Source organism: Oncorhynchus gorbuscha, linkage group LG06 (genome assembly GCF_021184085.1).
Source record: "Oncorhynchus gorbuscha isolate QuinsamMale2020 ecotype Even-year linkage group LG06, OgorEven_v1.0, whole genome shotgun sequence".
Taxonomy (NCBI): Eukaryota; Metazoa; Chordata; class Actinopteri; order Salmoniformes; family Salmonidae; genus Oncorhynchus; species Oncorhynchus gorbuscha.
In genome coordinates, this window is record NC_060178.1 from 102,748,315 (window position 1) to 102,775,537 (window position 27,223).

General features: G+C 46.8%; 1 protein-coding gene across 1 annotated transcript in view; it reads right to left on the bottom strand.

Moving 5' to 3' along the window:
• Positions 1-27,223, bottom strand: part of LOC124038637 (integrin alpha-9-like) — a 153,587-nt gene that overhangs the window by 122,615 nt on the left and 3,749 nt on the right. Inside the window, exons 2-5 of the mRNA XM_046354722.1 lie at positions 26,774-26,901; positions 23,257-23,363; positions 13,983-14,106; positions 6,391-6,458 (exon numbers count right to left, since the gene is read on the bottom strand). Of these exons, the coding sequence (XP_046210678.1) occupies positions 6,391-6,458; positions 13,983-14,106; positions 23,257-23,363; positions 26,774-26,901 (427 nt within the window). The remainder of the gene's footprint in view (positions 1-6,390; positions 6,459-13,982; positions 14,107-23,256; positions 23,364-26,773; positions 26,902-27,223) is intronic.

Consider the following 27,223-nt stretch of genomic DNA (forward strand, 5'->3'; position numbering starts at 1 on the left):
AAGCTCAGTCACTTCCTCCCCACCGACCTTATGATTGTACAATTAAGCTGTTCCCTGGGGCTGCCTTTCCCAAGGGACGGTTATACAGTACTTCTCGACCTGAGCGGGAAGCCCTGGAGACCTACATAAAAGAGTCTCTTGCTGCAGGTCTCATTCGTCCCTCGGCATCACCCCTGGGAGTTGGATTTTTTTTGTGAGTAAGAAGGATGGCTCTCTTCGACCGTGTATTGATTATCGGGGGTTGAATGATATTACGGTCAAGAACAAGTACCCCTTGCCCTTGATGAGCTCCGCTTTCGATTCTTTACAGGGTGCTACTGTGTTTACGAAGCTTGATCTACGCAATGCGTATCATCTGGTTCGGATCAAGGAGGGGGACGAGTGGTTGACTGGATTCAATACACCTATGGGACATTTCGAGTACCAGGTGATACCGTTTGGACTTTCCAGCAGTGTTCCAAAGTTTGGTGAATGACGTGCTGAGGGATATGATCGGTCTGTTTGTGTTCGTTTACCTGGATGACATCCTGATTTTCTCCAAGGAGCTTTCCAGCCACATCCAGCATGTTAAGCAGGTCCTGCAGCGGTTATTGGAGAACCGTCTGTTTGTGAAGGCAGAGAAGTGTGATTTTCACGCCCACACTACATCCTTCCTCGGGTACATCATTTCCAGGGGTGAGATCAAGATGGACCAAGAGAAGGTTCGGGATTGGGCCCGGCCCGGTACGAGATTGCAGCTCCAGAGATTCCTGGGATTTGCGAACTTCAATCGGAGGTTTATCCGTGATTACAGCCGGGTGGCCGCCCCTTTAACTGCTCTAACGTCTTGCACCAGAATTTTCTGTTGGACTCCTGAGGCAGACCGAGCATTTCTAAACTTGAAGAGCCGATTCACCAACGCACCGATTGTCTCTCAACCTGACACTTCCCGTCAGTTTGTTGTTGAGGTGGACGCGTCTGATGTGGGGGTGGGCGCCATCCTGTTCCAGCGTAGCTCCACTGACGGTAAACTCCATCCCTGCGCCTTCTACTCTTGTCGTCTTTCACCAGCCGAGAGAAACTACGATGTGGGTAACCGAGAGCTTCTCGCTGTGAAGCTTGCCTTGGAGTGGCGTCACTGGTTGGAGGGAGCGGAGCAACCGTTTGTGGTCTGGACTGACCACAAGAATCTGACTTATGTGCAATCGGCTAAACGTCTCAACTCCCGTCAGGCCAAGTGGGCTTTGTTTTTTGGACGCTTCAATTTTTCCCTGACGTTCTGACCTGGGTCGAAGAACGGCAAAGCGGACGCCTTTTCCCGGATGTTCTCCAAGACGGATGAGAGTGGGGCCAAGACTGAGACGATTCTTCCCCAGAACCTTGTCATGGGAGCCGTTACATGGAGGATTGAGGAGGATGTGATGGCGGCCTTTCGGACGCAGCCCGGCCCCGGTAACGGTCCATCCGGTCGGTTGTTCGTGCCTGAGTCGGTCCGTTCTGCTGTTCTTCAGTGGTTCCACGCCAGCAAGATAGCTTGTCACCCTGGCGTTGCTCGGACTATGGCGCTACTGCGCAGACGATTTTGGTGGCCTGCCATGGGAGAAGATACCCGGAGGTTTGTTGCCACATGTCCTGTTTGTGCTACCAGTACCAATCGGCCCAGCTCTGGGCTTCTTTACCCCCTACCTATTCCTCGGCGACCTTGGTCGCATCTGGCCCTGGATTTTGTCACGGGATTGCCCCCTTCTGTTGGGAACACGGTCATTCTGACCATTGTGGACAGATTCAGCAAGTTTGCTCATTTTGTCCCTCTCTCCAAGCTTCCATCTGCCACGGAGACGTCCGAGATCCTCTTTAGGGAGGTTTTCAGGGTCCACGGATTGCCCAGTGACATTGTTTCTGACCGTGGTCCTCAGTTTACCTCTGCTGTCTGGAGATCCTTCTGTTTGGCCATTGGAGCTACAGTCAGTCTCACTTCTGGATTTCACCCACAATCTAATGGTCAGGCGGAGAAAGCCAACCAGAAGATGGAGTCCACGCTGCGTTGTCTTGTCTCCTCTGATCCCACCTCTTGGTCATCTCAATTACCCTGGGTCGAGTATGCCCATAATACCCTTCCTTCATCTGCCACTGGGATGTCCCCCTTCCAATGCCTGTACGGATACCAACCTCCCTTGATTCCTTCTCAGGAGAGGGATCTTTCGGTTCCTTCTGTCCAGGCCCACATTCGTCGTTGCCACCGGACCTGGCATCGGGCCAGGAAGGTCCTCCTTAGAGTTTCTGACCGGTATCAGATCCAGGCGAATCGTCGCCGTATTCCTGCTCCCGCTTATACCATCGGAGATAAGATTTGGTTGGCTACACGGGATCTTCCTCTACGGACTGAGCCGAGGAAACTGTCACCAAAGTTCATTAGTCCGTTTGTGGTGGAGAGAATCATTAACCCTGTTGTGGTCCGACTCAAATTGCCGGCAACGCTTCGAGTACACCCCACCTTTCATGTCTCCTGCCTCAAGCCGGTTCTCCTCAGTCCTCTGTTTCCCCCTCCTCCTCGTCCTCCTCCTCCTCGGATGATCGGAGGTGGTCCTGCCTACACGGTGCGCCGCATAATGGATTCCAGACGGCGGGGTCGAGGTTTCCAATATCTCGTGGATTGGGAAGGATATGGTCCAGAGGAGAGGAGTTGGATTCCTCGGCGTCAGATCCTTGATGACGACCTGCTTCGTGACTTCTACCGCCTCCACCCTGGCGCTCCAGGTAGTCCGCCCGGTGGCGTTCATCAGAGGGGGGGTACTGTCACGAATCCCGCTTCCTGAGTCTGTGTTTGCCTGTGTTTCTGTCCTGGAGTGTGTTTCCGGTGTCCTGGAACGCACCCTGTCTGGTTGCCGGGCAAATTAGCTTGTTGGGAGATCGATGTTCACCCACACCTGTATCCCATCAGTAATCTGCACACCTGTCCTGATCATCACCTCTCCCCTTCAAAAGCTCTGACCTGACATCCATTCACTGCCGTATCGTTAGCCATGAACAGTATGTTGTGCCATAGTATCAGCCTCAAATTGGATAGAATTTGTTTTGTTGTTTTTTACGTATTGCTTGCCTTAAACTTACCTCCGTTTGTTCTGTCTTCAGTTACTCACCCGGATCATTTACTCCATTCCCGCCTGGTCGTCGGAGAATTCCTCTACCCCATTGGATCCACCTATTTACTCCCATCAACTCACCACCGCTGCCTGCTACGCCACCTGGATATATCTACCCATTCACATTCACTTGTAAATAAATACTCACCTTCTTCCTACTCTCCTTGTCCTGGTCTGCTTCTGGGTTCGATTTTGAAAGAACGTGACGCAAAGCTTTTTACTATCATTCTTTATATAATTTATCCTTGTTGCATAGTGTAGTTTAATTTGATTTTTATTTAGTTTAGTCACATGATTTATACATTTGCAGTACGTTTGCCAATCAGTCGGGCTGTCATACCTTATTGCCATACCTTTTGGCTCATCCCTCTCAACCATACAATTTTTTAATTTCTCATCAATCCAAGGGGATTGAACCATTTTTACAGTAATTTTCTTAATGGGTGCGTGCTTATTGGTAACAGGAATAAGTAGTTTCTGGTTGCTCCTCATTACACACCACAGACCAGGGCGCACTACTGTTAGACAAGTCTTTAAATCAATCACTCCAACAAAGTACAGACTCAGTACAAAGAGCATGGATGTATCACAAATGGCCCCCTAGTCCCTATATAGTTCACCAATTTTGACCATAGAGCTATGGGCCCTGGTCAGTAGCGGCTATATATGGAATATGGAGTCATTTGGGATGCAGCCCATGTGGTCAAGTGCTAAACCATGTGAGCCTAACCACACTCCAGGTTAGGAGATGTTAACAAGCTGGTGTAACTTAGTAACTCACTGTGAGCATGTGAGCCTAACCACACTCCAGTATTTCATTATCTGAAGAAAACACGTCTTGTGCAAATAATCTGGAAAAATCAGACTGAGGAAAAGGAAGTGTGAATGGAAGAACGTAGGGTTTGACTGATAGCCACGTTTCTGCAGTTGAGGCAAAATATGTTTTGATTTCCTTCTGACCCTATCCCTTTATAGGGGAGGAAAAGGCAAGGCCTAGAGCGTAACAGAGAGGTAAAGTCTGGTGAATTTCACCCAATATTTTGGAGAAATACCAGGCAGACCGTGTGATTACCTTTATCCAGAGCTGATGTTGAAGATTGCTGAGAGCCCAGCCTTGAAAACAGAGCCCAAACAGACGAAAAGCAGCTTCATAACAGTTTGACTGCCGTCTGTAGGTGAGTCTGGATGTGTTAGTGTGTCTGGTGTGTATCTGGTGCGTCCGGTGTATGTCTGGTGCGTCCGGTGTGCGTCTGGTGTGCGTCTGGTGTGCGTCTGGTGCGCGTCTGGTGCATCCGGTGTGCGTCTGGTGCGTCCGGTGTGCGTCTGGTGCGTCCGGTGTGCGTCTGGTGCGTCCGGTGTGCGTCTGGTGCGTCCGGTGTGCATCTGGTGCGTCCGGTGTGCGTCTGGTGCGAGTCTGGTGCGTCCGGTGTGCGTCTGGTGCGTCCGGTGTGCGTCTGGTGTTTCCGGTGTGTGTCCGGTGTACGTCTGGTGCGTCTGGTGCATCCGCTGTGCATCTGGTGTGTGGTGTGCGTGTCCGGTGTGTCCCCGGTGTGTGGTGTGCGTCTGGTGTGTGCCCGTCCGGTGTGTGTCTGGTGTGTGTGGTATGTGTGTGTGTTTGTGTCTGGTGTGTGTTTGTGTCTGGTGTTTGTGTGTGTGTGTGTGTCTGGTATGTGTGGTGTGTGTGTGCATCTGGTGTGTGTGTGGTGTGTGTCTGGTATGTGTCTGGTGTGTGTGTGTGTGTGTCTGGTATGTGTGGTGTGTGTGTGTGCATCTGGTGTGTGTGTCTGGTATGTGTCTGGTGTGTGTGGTGTGTGTCTGGTATGTGTGGTGTGTGTGTGCATCTGGTGTGTGTGGTGTGTGTCTGGTATGTGTCTGGTGTGTGTGGTGTGTCTGGTATGTGTCTGGTGTGTGTGCATCTGGTGTGTGTCTGGTATGTGTCTGGTGTGTGTCTGGTGTGTGTCTGGTGTGTGTTTGTGTCTGGTGTGTCCGGTGTGTGTCTGTTGTGTGGTGTCCGTCTGGTGTGGTGTGTGTCTGGTTTGTGTGTGGTGTGTGTCTGTGTGTGTGGTGTGCATCTGGTATGCATCTGGTGTGCGTCTGGTGTGTGTCTGGTGTGTATGTGTGTGGTGTGTGCGTGTGTTTGGTGTACGTCTGGTCTGTCTGTGCGTCTGTCTGTCTGTCTGTGCGTCTGTCTGTCTGTCTGTGCGTCTGTCTGTCTGTGCGTCTGTCTGTCTGTCTGTGCGTCTGTCTGTCTGTCTGTGCGTCTGTCTGTCTGTCTGTCTGTCTGTCTGTCTGTCTGTCTGTCTGTCTGTCTGTCTGTGCGTCTGTCTGTCTGTCTGTGCGTCTGTCTGTCTGTCTGTGCGTCTGTCTGTCTGTCTGTCTGTCTGTCTGTCTGTCTGTCTGTCTGTCTGTCTGTCTGTCTGTCTGTCTGTCTGTCTGTCTGTGCGTCTGTCTGTCTGTCTGTGCGTCTGTCTGTCTGTCTGTGCGTCTGTCTGTCTGTCTGTCTGTGCGTCTGTCTGTCTGTCTGTCTCTGTCTGTCTGTCTGTCTGTCTGTCTGTCTGTCTGTCTGTCTGTCTGTGCGTCTGTCTGTCTGTCTGTGCGTCTGTCTGTCTGTCTGTCTGTGCGTCTGTCTGTCTGTCTGTGCGTCTGTCTGTCTGTCTGTGCGTCTGTCTGTCTGTCTGTGCGTCTGTCTGTCTGTCTGTGCGTCTGTCTGTCTGTCTGTGCGTCTGTCTGTGCGTCTGTCTGTGCGTCTGTCTGTGCGTCTGTCTGTCTGTCTGTCTGTGCGTCTGTCTGTCTGTGCGTCTGTCTGTCTGTGCGTCTGTCTGTCTGTGCGTCTGTCTGTCTGTGCGTCTGTCTGTCTGTGCGTCTGTCTGTCTGTGCGTCTGTCTGTCTGTGCGTCTGTCTGTGCATCTGTCTGTGCATCTGTCTGTCTGTGCGTCTGTCTGTCTGTGCGTCTGTCTGTCTGTGCGTCTGTCTGTCTGTGCGTCTGTCTGTCTGTCTGTCTGTGCGTCTGTCTGTCTGTGCGTCTGTCTGTCTGTGCGTCTGTCTGTCCGTCTGTCTGTGCGTCTGTCTGTGCGTCTGTCTGTCTGTGCGTCTGTCTGTGCGTCTGTCTGTGCGTCTGGTGTGGTGTGTGTGCTCATGTGTTTTCTCTACCATTAAAAGGTATCCCAGACTGAAAGAGCAGCCTGAGATAACAGCAACACAAACAGAGCAGTACCACATGTATTAGAGGAAGAGAAGAGATGAACATGGAGAATGCACTGCCACTGACCTCAGTAAAAACGCCTGCTATCCCCGCTTGGCACGAGCCGTGCTCTTCCCCATACTTCTGCTTATAGTCTGCAAAGAAAAAACAAACCACAAATGACTTTGCTGTGTACCTGAGCCAGCATTTATACACTTCTCCCTGCATTCCATATGGAGCTAGACAACGTCTTCAGCGCAGGCCAAGTAATAATCTGGAAACTGGGGGAAGAAAGTTTGGTTACGTCCCACATGGCACCTTATTCCCTGTATAGTGCACTACTTTTGACCAGGGCCGTATGGGATCCCCATGGGCCCTGATCAAAAGTAGTGCACTATATAGGGGATAGGGTTCCAATTGGAATGCATTAAAACTACAGAGTCTGCCTCTACGGGGTGGGGGTGGGGGCACTCTGCCTCTATGGGGGCGAGCACTCTGCCTCTATGGGGAGGCGAGCACTCTGCCTCTATGGGGGAGCACTCTGCCTCTATGGGGAGCGAGCACTCTGCCTCTATGGGGAGGCGAGCACTCTGCCTCTATGGGGGAGGCGAGCACTCTGCCTCTATGGGGGAGGCGAGCACTCTGCCTCTATGGGGGAGGCGAGCACTCCGCCTCTATGGGGGAGGCGAGCACTCTGCCTCTATGGGGGAGGCGAGCACTCTGCCTCTATGGGGGAGGCGAGCACTCTGCCTCTATGGGGGAGGCGAGCACTCTGCCTCTATGGGGGAGGCGAGCACTCAGCCTCTATGGGGAGGCGAGCACTCTGCCTCTATGGGGGAGGCGGCACTCTGGGGGAGGCGAGCACTCTGCCTCTATGGGGAGGAGAGCACTCCGCCTCTATGGGGTGGGGAGGAGAACTCTGCCTCTATGGGGTGGGGAGCACTCCGAACTCTGGGGGAGCGAGCACTCCGCCTCTATGGGGGAGGCGGGGTCTATGGGGAGGAGAACTCCGCCTCTATGGGGTGGGAGCACTCCGCCTCTATGGGGTGGGGAGGCGAACTCCGCCTCTATGGGGTCCGCCTCTATGGGGGAGGAGAGCACTCTGCCTCTATGGGTGGGGAGGAGAACTCTGCCTCTATGGGGGGAGCTCTGTGCCTCCACGGGGAGAACTCTGCCTCTATGGGGTGGGGAGGAGAACTCTGCCTCTATGGGGTGGGGAGGAGAACTCTGCCTCTATGGGGTGGGGAGGAGAACTCTGCCTCTATGGGGTGGGGAGGAGAACTCTGCCTCTATGGGGTGGGGAGGAGAACTCTGCCTCTATGGGGTGGGGAGGAGAACTCTGCCTTTATGGGGTGGGGAGGAGAACTCTGCCTCTATGGGGTGGGGAGGAGAACTCTGCCTCTATGGGGTGGGGAGGAGAACCCTTCCTCTTGGGGGGGAGGAGAACTCTGCCCCTTGGGGGGGGAGAAGAACTCTGCCTCTCAGGTGGAGGGGTATATGTGTGTGTGTGTGTGTGTGTGTGTGTGTGTGTGTTTCTGTGTCTGTGTGTGTGTTTCTGTGTGTGTTTCTGTGTCTGTGTGTGTGTGTTTCTGTGTGTGTTTCTGTGTGTGTGTGTGTGTTTCTGTGTGTGTTTCTGTGTGTGTGTGTGTGTGTTTCTGTGTGTGTTTCTGTGTGTGTGTGTGTGTTTCTGTGTGTGTTTCTGTGTGTGTGTGTGTGTGTGTGTGTTTCTGTGTTTGTGTGTGTGTGTGTGTGTGTGTGTGTGTGTGTGTGTGTGTGTGTGTGTGTGTGTGTGTGTGTGTGTGTGTGTGTGTGTGTGTGTGTGTGTGTGTGTGTGTGTGTGTGTGTGTGTGTGTGTTTCTGTGTGTGTGTGTGTGTGTGTGTGTGTGTGTGTTTCTGTGTGTGTGTGTGTGTGTGTGTTTCTGTGTGTGTTTCTGTGTGTGTTTCTGTGTGTGTGTGTGTGTTTCTGTGTGTGTGTGTTTCTGTGTGTGTTTCTGTGTGTGTGTGTGTGTTTCTCTGTGTGTGTGTGTGTGTTTCTCTGTGTGTGTGTGTGTGTGTGTGTGTGTGTGTGTGTTTGTTTGTGTGTGTGTGTGTGTGTGTGTGTGTGTGTGTGTGTGTTTCTGTGTGTGTGTTTTCTGTGTGTGTGTGTGTGTGTGTGTGTGTGTGTGTGTGTGTGTTTCTGTGTGTGTGTGTGTGTTTCTGTGTGTGTGTGTGTGTGTGTGTGTGTGTGTGTGTGTGTGTGTGTGTGTGTGTGTGTGTGTGTGTGTGTGTGTGTGTGTGTGTGTGTGTGTGTGTGTGTGTGTGTGTGTGTGTGTGTGTGTGTGTGCCTAGTTGCTTGGCAGGAGTTGCTCCGTGCGATTGGCGGCAAGTGCAGAAAGGAAGACACTAAAAAAGCTCCCTTGAAAGAGGAACTCACTTGGCTGAATCAAAACAAATCATTTCAATAAATCATGTACTGAGTCCCAAATGGCACATCATTCCCTATATAGTGCACTACTTTTGGGACGTAGGTCATGATACTTGTATAGGAAATGCTTTTCTATAGATCCTTTTTCAAACCACCTTCATTGTGTTAGAGTGTACAAGGCCTATAAATTACTTGGAGGGCAGAGAAACCTGACAGTGGACCAATTTAATAAACATATTTTTATTTAATTTAATTAGGCAAATCAGTTAAGAACAAATTCTTATTTACAATAACGGCCTAGAAACAGTGGGTTAACTGCCTTGTTCAGGGGCAGAACAACAGATTTGTACCTTGTCAGCTCGGGGATTCGATATAGGTGAGTAGGTCATGCATAAACTACAGTATTGTATCTGGGGCCATATTCACAAAGAGTCTCAGAGTAGGAGTGCTGAACTAGGATCAGTTCTGCCTTTTAGATAATAATGAATATCCAAGATTACCACTCCTACTCTGAGACGCTATTTGAAAATGGGCCCCAGTTGAAAATGGGCCTCTCACTACCAGGACGTCATTGTAAATATGAATATTGTTCCTGATTCGATTGGTTAAAAAAAGTTTCATAAATTAATAAATTCAGTCTGCAAATATTCTTAAACGCCTTGAAAAACACCAGGCCAATAGTGTTTTCAACACAGCTTCCTAAAGAAAACATTTGCGAGGGAATCAAGGGCGAAATTAGGGGGTAGATATTGGAGGGGACAAATAATTGCATTTCCTGCAAATCTACATAGTTTGACATGACTTATTATGCCTCTCTTGAGGGGTATATGGATGGATGGGTATTTTCAAACGTGGAAAACAGTTAACTTCCTGAATTTCAACACATTTGAAAAATGTACCGTTTTAAAATGCTATTCTACACACTGTCATGAGTCAGACATATTTTTGCACTTTTAAAACACATTTTCTGCAATTTTACAAATTTTCCCATGGGACAGAAATAAACATTTGCTTGTTTAAAATCTCATCTCATGCTATTCTTAACATTTTGCCATGAGGATGAGAGAATGGTGTAGTTTTAAAGTAAACAGTTAGGGGAATATCTCACTTTTAAAAGTTCATATTCTGTTAACTCATACCCCCAAATAATGCTATTGACTCATCCTATACTCGTATGTAGCCAAAGCATAAATTGGGGGAAAAACTATTCAAAAACCCCATCTCAAACAGAACATTTAAAAAATGCTTGCTATTTCCTCATAGACAATGATGTCATCCTCCTGAGGTATACGCCCACACCATTCCAACACAGAAAAGCTGCTTTTTAACATTAATTAAAGGTCATATTTCATAGAAATCTGTAATCACTGGACAGGTACTTTAAAGGTTGATGTTTGTGCAAAAACGCACAAATAGCTGCGTAACAGCTTGAAACTGTATAACTCAGGGGTGGGCAATTCCAGTTCTCGAGGGCCTGATTGGTCTCACAGTTTGCCCCAGCCCCAGCTAACACACCTGACTCCAATAATCATCTAATCATGATCTTCAGTTTAGAATGCAATCTGATTAAATCAGCTGTGTTTGCTAGGGATGGAGAAAGAGTGTGAGACCAATCAGACCCTGGAGGAGTGGAGCTGCCCACCCCTGGCATAACTGATCAATGCACCATCATACCAGCCTATTTATTGCTTAAAACCCCCAAATGGATGAATAAGATATTTGGATACAGAAGTGACATTTCTTACCAATCTCTACAGCTTCCATTCAATCCTGTGAAATGACGGCAACACATACTGGAGGAGTTACTGGCTAGCTTCAAATGGCTATGTTCCCCCATCCCCGTGGCAATTTAGTCTATGGAGGGAATACACATTCCTACATCTCTACCTCAATTAGCTGGACCTAAACACTAGCTAGGTTTCAATCCAAATTGGCTACAGATTGTCATGCGAATACTCTAAAAACTGCATAAAACAATATATTCCTACCAGAGATGTTTCCATCTAATTGACTTGTTGCAGATAAAAGGCTGTGTGTGATGACGTAGTGCACATACAAATACCTTTGCGGTTAAATTCCAGCATAACTTATAAAAAGTCACAAGTTAAACGGGTTTCCATCGCATTTCAAACTCTACTGATGGTTTTGTCTCAAAAAAGGATGTGTTATATAGCGAATGTGCCCACTCTGGTATTGGCACGTGTGCTCTAGCCAACAGCTCGGGTATAGTCTACCTGAAGAGATTATTATGGACATAAAAAGCAAGATTATGTCAAACGGCAGCTAAGCATCGATCATCATGTCACCAGAATAAGACCCTTAATATTTATTGGAAAAGAGCATCAAGTTCGTCACCTTGCACTTTCACCACCCTGTGAAGTTCATCAGAACATATTTCATCTGTAGCCTAATAAACTGCATGCTTTCCTGAGTTGAAGTGGCAGGACAACACAACTTCATTCACTTGACTTCAAGTTTACTTCAATATGATGTTTATTATATCAATATTTGCACATAAAAGCGTCCAACGTTTCTTGCATAATTGATTTTACAGATACAAAAAGATCCCACCTTGTCGAGCTTATTTTGTTTTGACGACATTTGGAAGGTTCACAGAAAAATGTTCTGTTTCCATTAGTCCTGTCGTCATGACAATTTTTATCCGGCATGTACTTTACTCGTATAAAAAGTTTGGATGGAAACCTGGTTAGTATGTGGAATATTTTATCCTTTAACAGCATAGCGAAGTGTGTGTGTGTCCTTGGAATCTCCAGGTGTTGGGTCCTGCAAGACTGAGCTCATATTTCTCTCTTGAGTTTGAGTTTGAGAGAGAAAATTTCAAGGCTCTTACAGTGCCTGATAGCCTTGTGTGTGTGTGTGTGTGTGTGTGTGTGTGTGTGTGTGTGTGTGTGTGTGTGTGTGTGTGTGTGTGTGTGTGTGTGTGTGTGTGTGTGTGTGTGTGTGTGTGTGTGTGTGTGTGTGTGTGTGTGTGTGTGTGTGAGTCTATAAATCATTGTGAGACCTGGAGAGAAAGTGTGTCATGATAAAATCCCTGCACTGTCTAACCCGGGGCCAAGGGTATACACAGCATGTACACACACAGATTAGGATGTACACACACAGATTAGGATGTACACACACAGATTAGGATGTACACACACAGATTAGGATGTACACACACAGATTAGGATGTACACACACAGATTAGGATGTACACACACAGTTTAAACACACAAGCCCTCTCCCCCTTATCCTCCTTATAAACTCAGTAAACTTCAGTCTGTATCTCTGTCTATATGTTGTGTACATTGTGAGCTGAAGGAAGAATTCCATTGAAAGTTACTGTGCAGTAACCATGACATTAATGTCTGTTTGTATGAAGCCATTCAAGCACAGTGCCTTCACAAAGTATTCACACCCCTTGACTTTTTGTGTTACAAAGTGGGATTGAAATTAATATAATTATCATTTTTTGTCAATGACCTACACAAAATAATCTGTAATGTCAAGCGGAAGAAAATATTCTAACATTTGTAAAAAATTTAACATTTAAAAAGAAATACAAAAAATAAAACACTAATATATATTGATCATATAAGTATTCAACCAACTAAGCCAATAAATGTTAGATCTACCTTTGGCAGCAATTCCAGCTGTGAGTCTTTCTGCGTAAGTCTCTAAGAGCTTTTACACACCTGGACAATATTTGCACTTTATTCTTTTAAAAATTCATCAAGGTGGTTGTTGATCTTTGCTAGACAGCCATTTTCAAGTCTTGACATAGATTTTCATGTATATTTAAGTACAAGCTGTAACTAGGCCCCTCATGATCATTCAATGTCATCTTGGTTAGCAACTCCAGTGCATTGTGATTTAGGTTATCGTCCTCCTGAAAGGTAAACTTGTCTCCAGTGTCTGTTGGAAAGCAGACTGAATTGGATTTTCATCTAGGATTTTGCAAAAGCTTAGCTCTATTCTGTTTATTTTTATCATAAACTCTAGTCCTTGCAAATGACAAGCATACCAATAACATGAAGCAGCACCACCATGCTTGAAAATATGTAGAGTGGTACTCAGTAGCGTGTTGTATTGGGTTTGCAACAAACATAGGTAGATTTTTTTACCACATTTTTTTTGCAGTTTTAGATTCATGCCTTATTGTAAACCGGATGCATATTTTGGAATATTTTTGTTCTGTACAAGCATATTCAATGTCTGCTTCTTTCATTTATCCCTGTCCACCAATAGATGGCCTAATTTATTTTGTATTTTTGATTGAATATTAAAAATATAATCTAACTGCAATGAAGACACTCAACATTACATTCAGCAATCTATCAGACTCCCATCGAGAGTGACCCACAGGAGCAACCAGGGTCAAGCGCCCCGCCCAAGGACACGTTGACAGATCTCACACCAAGTCAAATCAGAGCCAGAACCAGCGACATATCGGCCAAAGCTCCCAACTATCAGGCCACCAACCATCCAAGATCCCCCCCAACAGTTCCCAGAGAGCTGCCCCTCCACCATCCGAGACTAATGTAATGATCAGAGTTTGATGTAAGTTTGTCATTCAAAGTAACTTTTTTTTAAATGTTGTTGTTATTTTTGACTTTCATCTTTGACCGTCATTCTATTCCCACCCAGCAACTCCACTCCCACTTGTCTCAAGCTCCACACCCCAACACTCCCTCAGCCCATCCCACCTATCTCTGCTGGGCACACTCTTCGGATTTCTACAGTTGAAGTCGGAAGTATACATACACTTAGGTTGGAGTCATTAAAACTCGTTTTTCAACCACTCCACACATTTCTTATTAACAAACTATAGTATTAGCAAGTCAGTTAGGACATCTACTTCATGCATGACACAAAACAATTGTTTACAGACAGATTATTTCACTTATAATTCACTGTATCACAATTCTAGTGGGTCAGAAGTTTCAGTTACACCAGCTCTGTCAGGAGGAATGGGCCAAAATTCAACCAATTTATTGTGGGAAGCTTGTGGAAGGTTACCCAAAACATTTGACCCAAGTTAAACAATTTAAAGGCAATGCTACCAAATACTAATTGAGTGTATGTAAACTTCTGACCCACTGGGAATGTGTGTGTGTGTGTGTGTGTGTGTGTGTGTGTGTGTGTGTGTGTGTGTGTGTGTGTGTGTGTGTGTGTGTGTGTGTGTGTGTGTGTGTGTGTGTGTGTGTGTGTGTGTGTGTGTGTGTGTGTGTGTGTGTGTGTGTGTGTGTGTGTGTGTGTGTGTGTGTGACTGTACCTTCGTAGCAGGGGATGAGGGCTTGGGTCCGGCCCTGTAGCGTAGGAGGGATGATGGAACAGTAACCATGGGGAAGGATGAGCTCAGAGTCATAGAAGACATTCTTCCAACGGTGGGCACAAGCCTGCATCAGACACAAGAGGGGCACAGGCCTGCATCAGACACACGAGAGACACAGGCCTGCATCAAACACATGAGAGGCACAGGCCTGCATCAGACACAAGAGAGGCACAGGCCTGCATCAGACACATGAGAGACACAGGCCTGCATCAGACACAAGAGAGGCACAGGCCTGCATCAGACACAAGAGGGGCACAGGCCTGCATCAGACACAAGAGGGGCACAGGCCTGCATCAGACACATGAGAGACACAGGCCTGCATCAGACACATGAGAGACACAGGCCTGCATCAGACACATGAGAGGCACAGGCCTGCATCAGACATAAGAGAGGCACAGGCCTGCATCAGACACAAGAGGGGCACAGGCCTGCATCAGACACAAGAGAGGCACAGGCCTGCATCAGACACAAGAGAGGCACAGTCAGAACACAAAGACAGAGACGTGACGTCTCACTCAGGTGTGACTGGATCTGCTGGCCTACTCTGAGATAACAGAGAGCAGAAAGGTGGACAGGCGGCAGGACAGACAGACAAGATGACAGATGTACGCAGCACGCACGCACGCACGCACACACCATCATACCCCCACACACTTTAACCAATCTGCTAAATGAACTGTTCTGAGAGAAGAGAAGGGATGAAGTCACAGCCAACTGTGACCATAACGGCCCTGGTCTCATTAGTCTGTGGTGTGACTATCCGGACATCAGATTAAGAACAACCCCTGCTTCATAATAACATCCTGAGTTCCTAACAGTTCTCATAACATGTTCATCATAACATCCTGGGTTGCTTTCTAGTATTCGTGTGCATCCACAGGTAGGGGTATTTCTTTACACATGTTCATTTCAGCACAGTTCCAGCAACTGCAGTGGATGCACAACCAGGCCAGCTCAGTTCAGCTTGGTTCGGCTCACAGTCCTCTGGATTAACAGTCCTCTGGACTAACAGTCTTCTGGATTAATAACGGAGTTCTAACAGTCCTGTAGTGTAATAACGGAGCTATAACAGTCCTCTAGTGTAAAAACTAAGTTCTAACAGTCCTCTAGTTTAGTAACCGAGTTATAACAGTCCTCTAGTGTAATAACTGAGTTCTAACAGTCCTCTAGTGTAATAACTGAGTTATGACAGTCCTCTAGTGTAATAACGGAGCTGTAACAGTCCTCTAGTGTAATAACGGAGCTGTAACAGTCCTCTAGTGTAATAACGGAGCTGTAACAGTCCTCTAGTGTAATAACGGAGCTGTAACAGTCCTCTAGTGTAATAACGGAGCTGTAACAGTCCTCTAGTGTAATAACGGAGCTGTAACAGTCCTCTAGTGTAATAACGGAGCTGTAACAGTCCTCTAGTGTAATAACGGAGTTCTAACAGTCCTCTAGTGTAATAACGGAGCTGTAACAGTCCTCTAGTGTAATAACGGAGCTGTAACAGTTGTCTAGTGTAATAACGGAGCTGTAACAGTCCTCTAGTGTAATAACGGAGCTGTAACAGTCCTCTAGTGTAATAACGGAGCTGTAACAGTCCTCTAGTGTAATAACCTAGCGCTAGCAGAGCAGCCTGGCCTACAACGCTAGCAGAGCAGCCTGGCCTACAACGCTAGCAGAGCAGCCTGGCCTACAAGTCTAACAGTACTATTGATGTTCCAACAAGCTACTAAACCATATTCGGTACTAGAACACAAGCAGTATGCCTACTCAGTATATTATACAAGTAATACACTTTAGTTAGCCCATAATGTTAAGGTTTTTTTTTTTTTACCAGGATCAGAGACCAAATTATGGAGCTGTTCTATTATCATACATGCTGCTGTCCTGTCTGAGAGCTGATTGGTTTAGGTATTCAGTTAAAGACAGCTTATTGGTAATACTTTAGGCCTCTTTCAGCAACACACAGATGAAATAACTGTAGTTCAGGGGCTGCAAGCATCTCAGAGTACAACCCCTGCTTCATAATAACATCCTGAGTTCCTAACAGTTCTCATAACATGTTCATCATAACATCCTGGGTTGCTTTCTAGTATTCGTGTGCATCCACAGGTAGGGGTATTTCTTTACACATGTTCATTTCAGCACAGTTCCAGCAACTGCAGTGGATGCACAACCAGGCCAGCTCAGTTCAGCTTGGTTCGGCTCACAGTCCTCTGGATTAACAGTCCTCTGGACTAACAGTCTTCTGGATTAATAACGGAGTTCTAACAGTCCTGTAGTGTAATAACGGAGCTATAACAGTCCTCTAGTGTAAAAACTAAGTTCTAACAGTCCTCTAGTTTAGTAACCGAGTTATAACAGTCCTCTAGTGTAATAACTGAGTTCTAACAGTCCTCTAGTGTAATAACTGAGTTATGACAGTCCTCTAGTGTAATAACGGAGCTGTAACAGTCCTCTAGTGTAATAACTGTAATAACAGTCAGTCCTCTAGTGTAATAACGGAGCTGTAACAGTCCTCTAGTGTAATAACGGAGCTGTAACAGTCCTCTAGTGTAATAACGGAGCTGTAACAGTCCTCTAGTGTAATAACGGAGCTGTAACAGTCCTCTAGTGTAATAACGGAGCTGTAACAGTCCTCTAGTGTAATAACGGAGCTGTAACAGTCCTCTAGTGTAATAACGGAGTTCTAACAGTCCTCTAGTGTAATAACGGAGCTGTAACAGTCCTCTAGTGTAATAACGGAGCTGTAACAGTTGTCTAGTGTAATAACGGAGCTGTAACAGTCCTCTAGTGTAATAACGGAGCTGTAACAGTCCTCTAGTGTAATAACGGAGCTGTAACAGTCCTCTAGTGTAATAACCTAACAGTCGCTAGCAGAGCAGTCCTGGCCTAACGGAGCTGTAACGTCTCTAGCAGAGCAGCCTCTAGGCCTACAACGCTAGCAGAGCAGCCTGGCCTACAAGTCTAACAGTACTATTGATGTTCCAACAAGCTACTAAACCAGTGTATTCGGTACTAGAACACAAGCAGTATGCCTACTCAGTATATTATACAAGTAATACACTTTAGTTAGCCCATAATGTTAACAGTCCTCTAGTTTTTTTTTTTGTAATAACCAGGATCAGAGACCAAATTATGGAGCTGTTCTAGTGTAATCATACATGCTGCTGTAACAGTTGTCCTGTCTGAGAGCTGATTGGTTTAGGTATTCAGTTAAAGACAGCTTATTGGTAAGTCCTCTTGTAATAACGGGCCTCTTTCAGCAACACACAGATGAAATAACTGTAGTTCAGGGGCTGCAAGCATCTCCTCTAGTGTAATAACTGACAACCCCTGCTTCATAATAACATCCTGAGTTCTAACAGTTCTCATAACATGTTCATCATAACATCCTGGGTTGTTTCTAGTATTCCTCTAGTGTGCATCCACAGGTAGGGGTATTTCTTTACACATGTTCATTTCAGCACAGTTCCAGCAACTGCAGTGGATGCACAACCAGGCCAGCTCAGTTCAGCTTGGTTCGGCTCACAGTCCTCTGGATTAACAGTCCTCTGGACTAACAGTCTTCTGGATTAATAACGGAGTTCTAACAGTCCTGTAGTGTAATAACGGAGCTATAACAGTCCTCTAGTGTAAAAACTAAGTTCTAACAGTCCTCTAGTTTAGTAACCGAGTTATAACAGTCCTCTAGTGTAATAACGGAGCTGTAACAGTTGTCTAGTGTAATAACGGAGTTCTAACAGTCCTCTAGTGTAATAACGGAGCTGTAACAGTCTTCTAGTGTAATAACGGAGCTGTAACAGTTGTCTAGTGTAATAACGGAGCTGTAACAGTCCTCTAGTGTAATAACGGAGCTGTAACAGTCCTCTAGTGTAATAACGGAGCTGTAACAGTCCTCTAGTGTAATAACGGAGCTGTAACAGTTGTCTAGTGTAATAACGGAGCTGTAACAGTCCTCTAGTGTAATAACGGAGCTGTAACAGTTGTCTAGTGTAATAACGGAGCTGTAACAGTCCTCTAGTGTAATAACGGAGCTGTAACAGTCCTCTAGTGTAATAACGGAGCTGTAACAGTCCTCTAGTGTAATAACGGAGCTGTAACAGTTGTCTAGTGTAATAACCTAGCGCTAGCAGAGCAGCCTGGCCTACAACGCTAGCAGAGCAGCCTGGCCTACAAGTCTAACAGTACTATTGATGTTCCAACAAGCTACTAAACCATATTCGGTACTAGAACACAAGCAGTATGCCTACTCAGTATATTATACAAGTAATACACTTTAGTTAGCCCATAATGTTAAGTTTTTTTTTTTTTTTACCAGGATCAGAGACCAAATTATGGAGCTGTTCTATTATCATACATGCTGCTGTCCTGTCTGACAGCTGATTGGTTTAGGTATTCAGTTAAAGACAGCTTATTGGTAATACTTTAGGCCTCTTTCAGCAACACACAGATGAAATAACTGTAGTTCAGGGGCTGTAAGCATCTCAGAGTAGGAGTACTGATCTAAGATCAGATTCCCCCTGCCAATGTAACCATATTCATGGTGATCTAAAATACAAAACAGATCCTAGATCAGCACTTGATTATGTATCAAACACAGTACAGAGCCACATCTGCCAAGCAGCCGGTCCTTGCAGAGAAACTTGAGTCACTGAGTCCATTCAGATGAGATAAAAACAAACGTCAGCAGGGATCTACAGGGGCCCCATGCATGGACACATGACTCCGGAACATCACTACCTTTCTGTTATCACCAAACCTGATGGACAGTTTAAAACAACTACTGGGACAAACTGCCACTTGATTTGCTATAAAATCTAAATGTTTTTGTCCTTTTACAGATGGTCTACTACTATCAACAACATATAAAGTGCAACTCTGTTGATAAGCAACAACTTGATCGTGGTAGGGTCAAGGTAAGAGTTAGGGCCAGGTTAATAGTTGAACATCTATAAACCACCTGTAAGGGAAAACAGCATGTTAAATACTTAGAGGTTCTTTCAAGGTGATTGATGCATAATAACCATTGGAAGTGGTATGAACATTATGCCAATATACTCCCTCAGATAATGGAAGTAATAAAATGGAGAATGACCATGGCAAAAACAGGCTTCAGGTCCATGCAATGTCCCCCAGGGCCAGAGAGGCTTCATGGCCATGGAATGTCCACCCGGGCCAGAGACAGGCTTGAAGGCACTGTAATGTACCCCAGGGCCAGGCTTCAGGGACATGGAATGTCCCCAAGAGCCAGAAGCAGGCTTCAGGGAACTGTAATGTCTCCCAGGGCCAGAGACAGGCTTCAAGGCCATGGAATGTCCCCCAGAGGCAAACTTCAGGGCCATGGGATGTCCCCCAGAGGCAGGCTTCAGGGCCATGGGATGTCCCCAGAGGCAGGCTTCAAGGCCATGGAATGTCCCCCAGAGGTAGGCTTCAGGGCCATGGGCTGTCCCCCAGAGGCAGGCTTCAGGGCCATGGGATGTCCCCCAGAGGCAGGCTTCAGGGCCATGGAATGTCCCCCAGAGGCAGGCATCAGGGCCATGGAATGTCCCCCAGGGCCAGAGGCAGGCTTCAGGGCCATGGGATGTCCCCCAGAGGCAGGCATCAGGGCCATGGGATGTCCCCCAGAGGCAGGTATCAGGGCCATGGAATGTCCCCCAGGGCCAGAGGCAGGCTTCAGGGCCATGGAATGTCCCCCAGAGGCAGGCATCAGGGCCATGGAATGTCCCCCAGGGCCAGAGGCTGGCTTCATGGCCATGGGATGTCCCCCAGAGGCAGGCTTCAGGGCCATGGGATGTCCCCCAGAGGCATGCTTCAGGGCCATGGGATGTCCCCCAGAGGCAGGCTTCAGGGCCATGGGATGTTCCCCAGAGGCAGGCATCAGGGCCATGGAATGTCCCCCAGGGCCAGAGGCAGGCTTCAGGGCCATGAAATGTCCCCCAGGCAGGCCTCAGGGCTATGTAATGTCCCCCAGGCAGGCATCAGGGCCATGGAATGCCCCCCAGGGCCAGAGGCAGGCTTCAGGGCCATGGAAAGTCCCCCAGGGCCAGAGGCAGGCTTCAGGGCCATGGAATGTCCCACAGGGCCAGAGGCAGGCATTAGGGCCAAAGAGAGAGGCTTGGATCCTTCATCACCCGCTGCAGGAGTTCAAAAAACACTTCAAAAAAGTAAGGTTAGAAGATCACCACCGTGGAGGGGCCAGGGATATGCAGTGATATGTGAGTAGGTCTGACAGCTGGTGCTTAAAGCTAGTGAGGAAGATATGAATCTCCAGCTTCAGTGATTTTTGAAATTCATTCCAGACATTGGTAGCAGAGAGCTGGAAGGCGGCCAAAGGAGGAGTTGGCTTTGGGGGTGACCAGTGAAATATACCTGCTGGAGCGCATGCTACGGGTGGGTGCTGCTATGCTGACCAGTGAGCTGAGATAAGGCAGGGCTTCACCTAGTAAAGACTTATAGATGACCTGGAGCCAGTGGGTTCGGCGACGAATATGAAACGAGGACCAGCCAACGAGAGCATACAGGTCGCAGTGGTGGGTGGTATATGGGGCTTTGATGACAAAATGGATAGCACTGATGCACTGCATCCAATTTGCTGAGTAGTGTTGGAGGTTATTTTGTAAATTACATCGCCGATGTCAAGGATCGGTAGGATAGTCAGATTTACGAGGGTATGTTTGGCAGCGTGAGTGAAGGATGCTTTGTTGGGAAATAGGAAGCCGATTCTAGATTTAATTTTGGATTGGAGATGTTAATTGTGAGTCTGGAAGGAGAGTTTACAGTCTAACCAGACACCTAGGCATTTGTAGTTGTCCACATATTCTAAGTCAGAACCGTCCAGAGTAGTGATGCTGGACTGGCGGGCAGGTGCGGCAGCGATCGGTTGAAGAGCATGCATTTAGTTTTACTAACAGTTAAGAGCAGTTGGAGGCCACGGAAGGAGAATTGTATGGCATTGAAGTTCATCTGGTGGTTAGTTAACACAGTGTCCAAAGAAGGGCCAGAGGTATACAGAATGGTGTTGTCTGCGTAGAGGTAGGTGGATCAGAGAATCACCAGCAGCAAGAGCGACATCACTGATGTATACAGAGAAAAGAGTCGGCCCGAGAATTGAACCCTGTGGCACCCCCATAGAGACTTCCAGAGGTCCGGACAACATGCCCTCCGATTTGACACACTGAACTCTGCCTGAGAAGTAGTTGGTGAACCAGGCGAGGCAGTCATTTGAGAAACCAAGGCTGTTGAATTAGCCGATAAGAATGTGGTGATTGACAGAGTAGAAAGCCTTGGCCAGGTCGATGAATACAGCTACACAGTATTGTCTTTTATCGATGGCGGTTATGATATCGTTTATAACCTTGAGCGTGGCCGAGGTGCACCCATGACCAGCTTGGAAACCAGATTGCACAGCGGGGAAGGTACGGTGGGATTCGAAATGGTCGGTAACTGTTTGTTAACTTGGCTTTCAAAGACCTTAGAAAGGCAGGGGCAAAAAAGTATTTAGTCAACCACCTTGTGCAAGTTCTCCTACTTAAGAAGATGAGAGAGGCCTGTAATTTTCATCATAGGTACACATCAACTATGACAGACAAAATGAGAAACAAAAATCCACAAAATCACATTGTAGGATTTTTAATGAATTTATTTGCAAATTATGGTGGAAAATAAGTATTTGGTCACCTACAAACAAGCAAGATTTCTGGCTCTCACAGACCTGTAACTTCTTCTTTAAGAGTCTTAATATAGCTGTTGAGACGCCTCTTGGACCTAGACTTGGCGCTCCGGTACCGCTTGCCATGCGGTAGCAGAGAGAACAGTCTATGACTAGGGTGGCTGAAGTCTTTGACGATCTTTAGGGCATTCCTCTGACACTGCCTTGTATAGAAGTCCTGGATGGCAGGAAGCTTTGCCCCATGTACTTTGTGATGTACTGGGCCGTACGCACTACCTCGTAGTGCCTTGCGGTCGGAGGCCGAGCAGTTGCCATACCAGGCAGTGATGCAACCAGTCAAGATGCTCTCGATGGTGCAGCTGTAGAACCTTTTGAGGATCTGAGGACCCCTGCCAAATCTTTTCAGTCTCAACGCCTCCTCACGACTGTGTTGGTGTGTTTGGATGTGGACACCAAGGAACTTGAAGCTCTCAACCTGCTCCACTACAGCCACGTCGATGAGAATGGGGGCGTGCTCGGTCCTCCTTTTCCTGTAGTCCACAATCATCTCTTTTGTCTTGATCATGTTGAGGGAGAGGTTGTTGTCCTGGCACCACACGGCCAGGTCTCTGATCTCCTCCCGGTGAAACACCTACCTACTGTTGTGTCATCAGCAAACTTAATGATGGTGTTGGAGTCGTGCCTGGTCATGCAGTCATGAGTGAACAGGGAGTACAGGAAGGGACTGAGCACGCACCCCTGAGGGGCCCCTGTGTTCAATTCAAATCAAATGTATTTATATAGCCCTTCGTACATCAGCTGATATTTCAAAGTGCTATACAGAAACCCAGCCTAAAACCCCAAACAGCAAGCAATGCAGGTGTAGAAGCACGGTGGCTTGGAAAAACTCCCTAGAAAGGCCAAAACCTATGAAGAAACCTAGAGAGGAACCAGGCTATGAGGGGTGGCCAGTCCTCTTCTGGCTGTGCCGGGTGGAGATTATAACAGAACATGGCCAAGATGTTCAAATGTTCATAAATGACCAGCATGGTCAAATAATAGGTCTGGGACAGGTAGCACGTCCGGTGAACAGGTCAGGATTCCATAGCCGCAGGCTGTGTTGAGGATCAGCATGGCGTATGTGTTGTTACCTACCCTTAACACCTGAGAGCGGCCCTTCAGGAAGTCCAGGATCCAGTTGCAGAGGGAGGTGTTTAGTCCCAGGATCCTTAGCTTAATGATGAGCTTTGAGGGCACTATGGTGTTGAGCTGAGCTGCAGTCAATGAATAGCATTTTCACAAAGGTGTTCCTTTTGTCCAGGTGTGAAAGGGAAAGTGTGGAGTGCAATAGAGATTGTATCATCTGTGGATCTGTTGGTGCGGTATGCAAATTGGAGTGGGTCTCGGGTTTCTTGGATAATGGCGTTGATGTGGGCCATGACCAGCCTTTCAAAGCACTTCATGGCTACAGACGTGAGTGCTATGGGTCCAATGTAAGGGAATGTGCAAGTATAGACTTCTGGACACACAGATGATTCAAACAGATGTACAGGGCTGTACTGTGACCTTTGAACTCACCAGTATTTTGCCATTGGGTTTGTCCTGCCGGGCGAGGCTGACCCCCATCCACTCATCATCCCTGTCTCCCTGGCATGTCTTCCCACAAGACTCCCGGGGCTTATTCCCTGCAGGAGCGGGACAGAAGTGTTAACAATGACTGTTATATGGCGTTACAAAGAGGATGACTTTCCCATTCCCGGGAGCCGACAGATGGAAGTGTTACCTAGAGACAGTCTCTAATACAGTTCTAAATACTAGTTGAAGTTGATCTTTGATCTTTTGTAGATGTAGCAGAAGTGGTTTGGTGAACTTTGTTCCTATGATCAGTGATCTTGTTTGATATCTGAGGACTTGTGTTAGCTGCCCTTAGATAATGCCTTGGCTTTAGCTCATCCATTGAACAAAGTCTTAAGGCATAGGTTCAACCCTGGATTAAGTGAGGTTTACTGTTGAACAGTCTGACAATTTCAGGCCATGGACTGAATACCTATCAGTGTTGACAAGCCCATGTAGTGTGTGTGTCAAATTAAAATAAAATGTTATTTGTCACATGCGACGAATACAACAGGTGTAGGTAGACCTTAGTGAAATGCTTACTATACAAGCCCTTAACCAACAATGCAGTTTTAAGAAAATAGAGTTAAGAAAATATTAACTTAACAAACTAAAGTTTTTTTTTAAAATAGAACAAAAAAGTAACACAATAAAAAAACAATACGGAGGCCATATACGACAAAACCTTTTCCCCCTCAGGAGACTGAAAATATTTAGATTTAGGGTCCTCAGATCCTCAAAAGGTTATACAGGTGCACCATCGAGAGCATCCTGACTTGTTGCATCACTGCCTGGTATGGCAACTGCTCGGCCCCCGACCGCAAAGCACTACAGAGAGTAGTGTGAACGGCCCAGTACATGACTGGGGCCAAGCTTTCTGCCATCTAAGATCTCTATACCAGGCGGTGTCAGAGGAAGGCCCTGAAAATTGTCAGACTCCAGCCACCCTAGTCATAGACTGTTCTCTCTGCTACCGCACGGCAAGCGATACCGGAGCGCCAAGTCTAGATCAAAGAGGCTTCTAAACAGCTTCTACTCCCAAGCCATAAGACTTCTGAACACCTAACCAACTGTCTACCCAGACTATTAGCATTGGCCCTCCTCCCCCTCTTTTCCACCACTGCTACTCTCTGTTGATATCATCTATGCATAGTCACTTTAATAACTCTTACCTTCATGTATATATTACCTTAACTAATCGGTGCCCCCCCCCCCACACACACACACATTGACTCTGTACCGGTACCCCCCTGTATAAAGTCTCGCTGTTGTTATTTTTACTGCTGCTCTTTAATTACTTGTTACTTTTATTTCTTATTCGTATTTGTTTTTTTAAACTGCATTGTTGGTTAAGGGCGTGCAAGTAACCATTTCACTGTAAGGTTTGAAATAGCACCCATAGTGCATTACTTTTAACCAGAGATCTATGTAGGGAATAGGGTGCCATTCGAGACAGAGTTGCAGTTAGGTCATCCTATCCTGTTTAATCATTACAGAGTGTGTAGCAGGCCTCTAAGCCAAAGGAGCTCCCCGATTATTTCACTTTTGCTAACAGATAAAAGTTGCTTAGAAAACAAAACATCCCTTTAAAGGTGCGGAGCTAAATTTTGACTGGTTTCTTGGCCTCTAATTGCATTGGATGTCAACTTCAATCAATTCTTAAATCTTAATGAAGATCAAAAAGACCCAAGGAATGTCTGAGAAAGGAGTAAGTCTGTCTCCATCCCAAATGGCAAAGTTAACTACATTTGACCAGGGCCCATAAGGACATAGGGGGCCATTTGCGATGCAGCCTCAGACATAAAAACATGAGTTGCCATGAAGACATAAGCCTGTAAACAGCAGTAAGAAAAGGAACACACTTATTCACTTTAACAAGAATGCACTAAACTGGCAAATAAAGTGGATTAGGATCTGTTGGGTGAATTCAAAGGCATCACACAAGGAATTGGGCAATCAAGGCGCTGCTTTACAGAGTCTGAATCCAACGAATAACTTTAGAAAAAAGCAGTGGGGATCTCTCTCTCTCATCATGGGTACCAACAACCCTTAAACGGTTCAGTTCCTCTGCCTCCCGTCTCAGATGGCAGGCTGTGTCTCTAATGGCAACCTTCGCCCTATAGTGCACTACTTTTGACCAGGCACCATAAGGCTCTGTTGAAAAGTAGTGCACTAAGCTATATAGGAAAGAGGGTGCCATTAGAGACACGCACACATTTACTAGAGCAATTAGTGTAAATAAGTATAGTTATAACTGAGGCTACTTCCAGAGTTCATCGCTAATATTTTCTCTGAGACAACCTGGGGCTGAACTCCCTCTGTCTGGCGTGATTCATAGTAGCCCTCTATCCCACTGCAACAAGGCCCCAAGTTTGTCCTGACACTTTGTTTAATAACGTATGTCATGTTGGTGACAGTGAGGAGTAAGTAGGGGTTTCTATTAAACCCACATAAACCTTCTCTCTCGACCACAAGAAAAGGAACTGCAGGAAATGTCTTCGGCTCAAACTTTCTGGCATAACCACTTGGAAAACATTAGTTAAAACAATCATATTTATCAAAATATTTTGGAACTTCTGGCACCTCGACATTATTATGTTAAATGGGGCATGAAGTACGTGAAACAGCTTTTTCCTGCAATCTATAGCAAAAATCACCATGCATAATTCTATGTAAAAAAAACATGTAAGATGGTTAAACAAGCAACTCTAACTGGCTTGGTAGCTAGTTATAAGGTTGGGAGATAGATTCCCCTTCTAGCTGGCAAGCTTAAAACTACTTCATAAAATTGCTGGTCCAGACAGTGTTCCCCCTTCACAAAATACAGCTGACAGATGTTTTATAAATAATTATGATCAAATTTGGGTTTAAAAATTCAGTTTAATAATTAATGAAAAGTCTGAATGATTCTAAAACAAGACAAATCTGAGGCGGCACATGACTTTGTGTCCCCTACTGGCATGACGCCTGGTCCTGGATTAGTATAATGTGTGGTTGTTCAGTGGTTCTTCGTAAGGCTCTGGTCCTAGGATGAGTATGTGTGGTTGTTCAGTGGTTCTCCGTAAGGCTCTGGTCCTAGGGTGAGTATAATGTGTGGTTGTTCAGTGGTTCTTCGTAAGGCTCTGGTCCTAGGATGAGTATAATGTGTGGTTGTTCAGTGGTTCTCCGTAAGGCTCTGGTCCTAGGGTGAGTATAATGTGTGGTTGTTCAGTGGTTCTCCGTAAGGCTCTGGTCCTAGGGTTAGTATAATGTGTGGTTGTTCAGTGGTTCTCCGTAAGGCTCTGGTCCTAGGGTGAGTATAATGTGTGGTTGTTCAGTGGTTCTCCGTAAGGCTCTGGTCCTAGGGTGAGTATAATGTGTGGTTGTTCAGTGGTTCTCCGTAAGGCTCTGGTCCTAGGGTGAGTATAATGTGTGGTTGTTCAGTGGTTCTCCGTAAGGCTCTGGTCCCTGGTGACTGTGTGTTTCATGGTTCAGTACGGACCTCGGCCCAGGTTCATCTCCGTGCAGCGTCTCTCTGGGTTGCTGTGGACACGGCACTTGAACACGGCTCCCGGGGTGTGAAGTGAGCTGCTGTAGGAAGAGTTGGCCTTGGGGGCCCCTACCAGAACCCTGTAGACAGAAAGAAACATAGTGTAAACTTTACACATCCGGTCACAGCAGTCAGTCACATAATTAAGAAGAAGAAGAGTTGGCCTTGGGCCCCTACCAACACCCCGTAGACAGAGACAACGGGCCCCTACCAGCACCCCGTAGACAGAGACAACGGGCCCCTACTAGCACCCCGTAGACAGAGACAACGGGCCCATACCAGCACCCCGTAGACAGAGACAACGGGCCCCCTACCAGCACCCCGTAGACAAAGACAACGGGCCCCTACCAGCACCCCGTAGACAGAGACAACGGGCCCCTACCAGCACCCCGTAGACAGAGA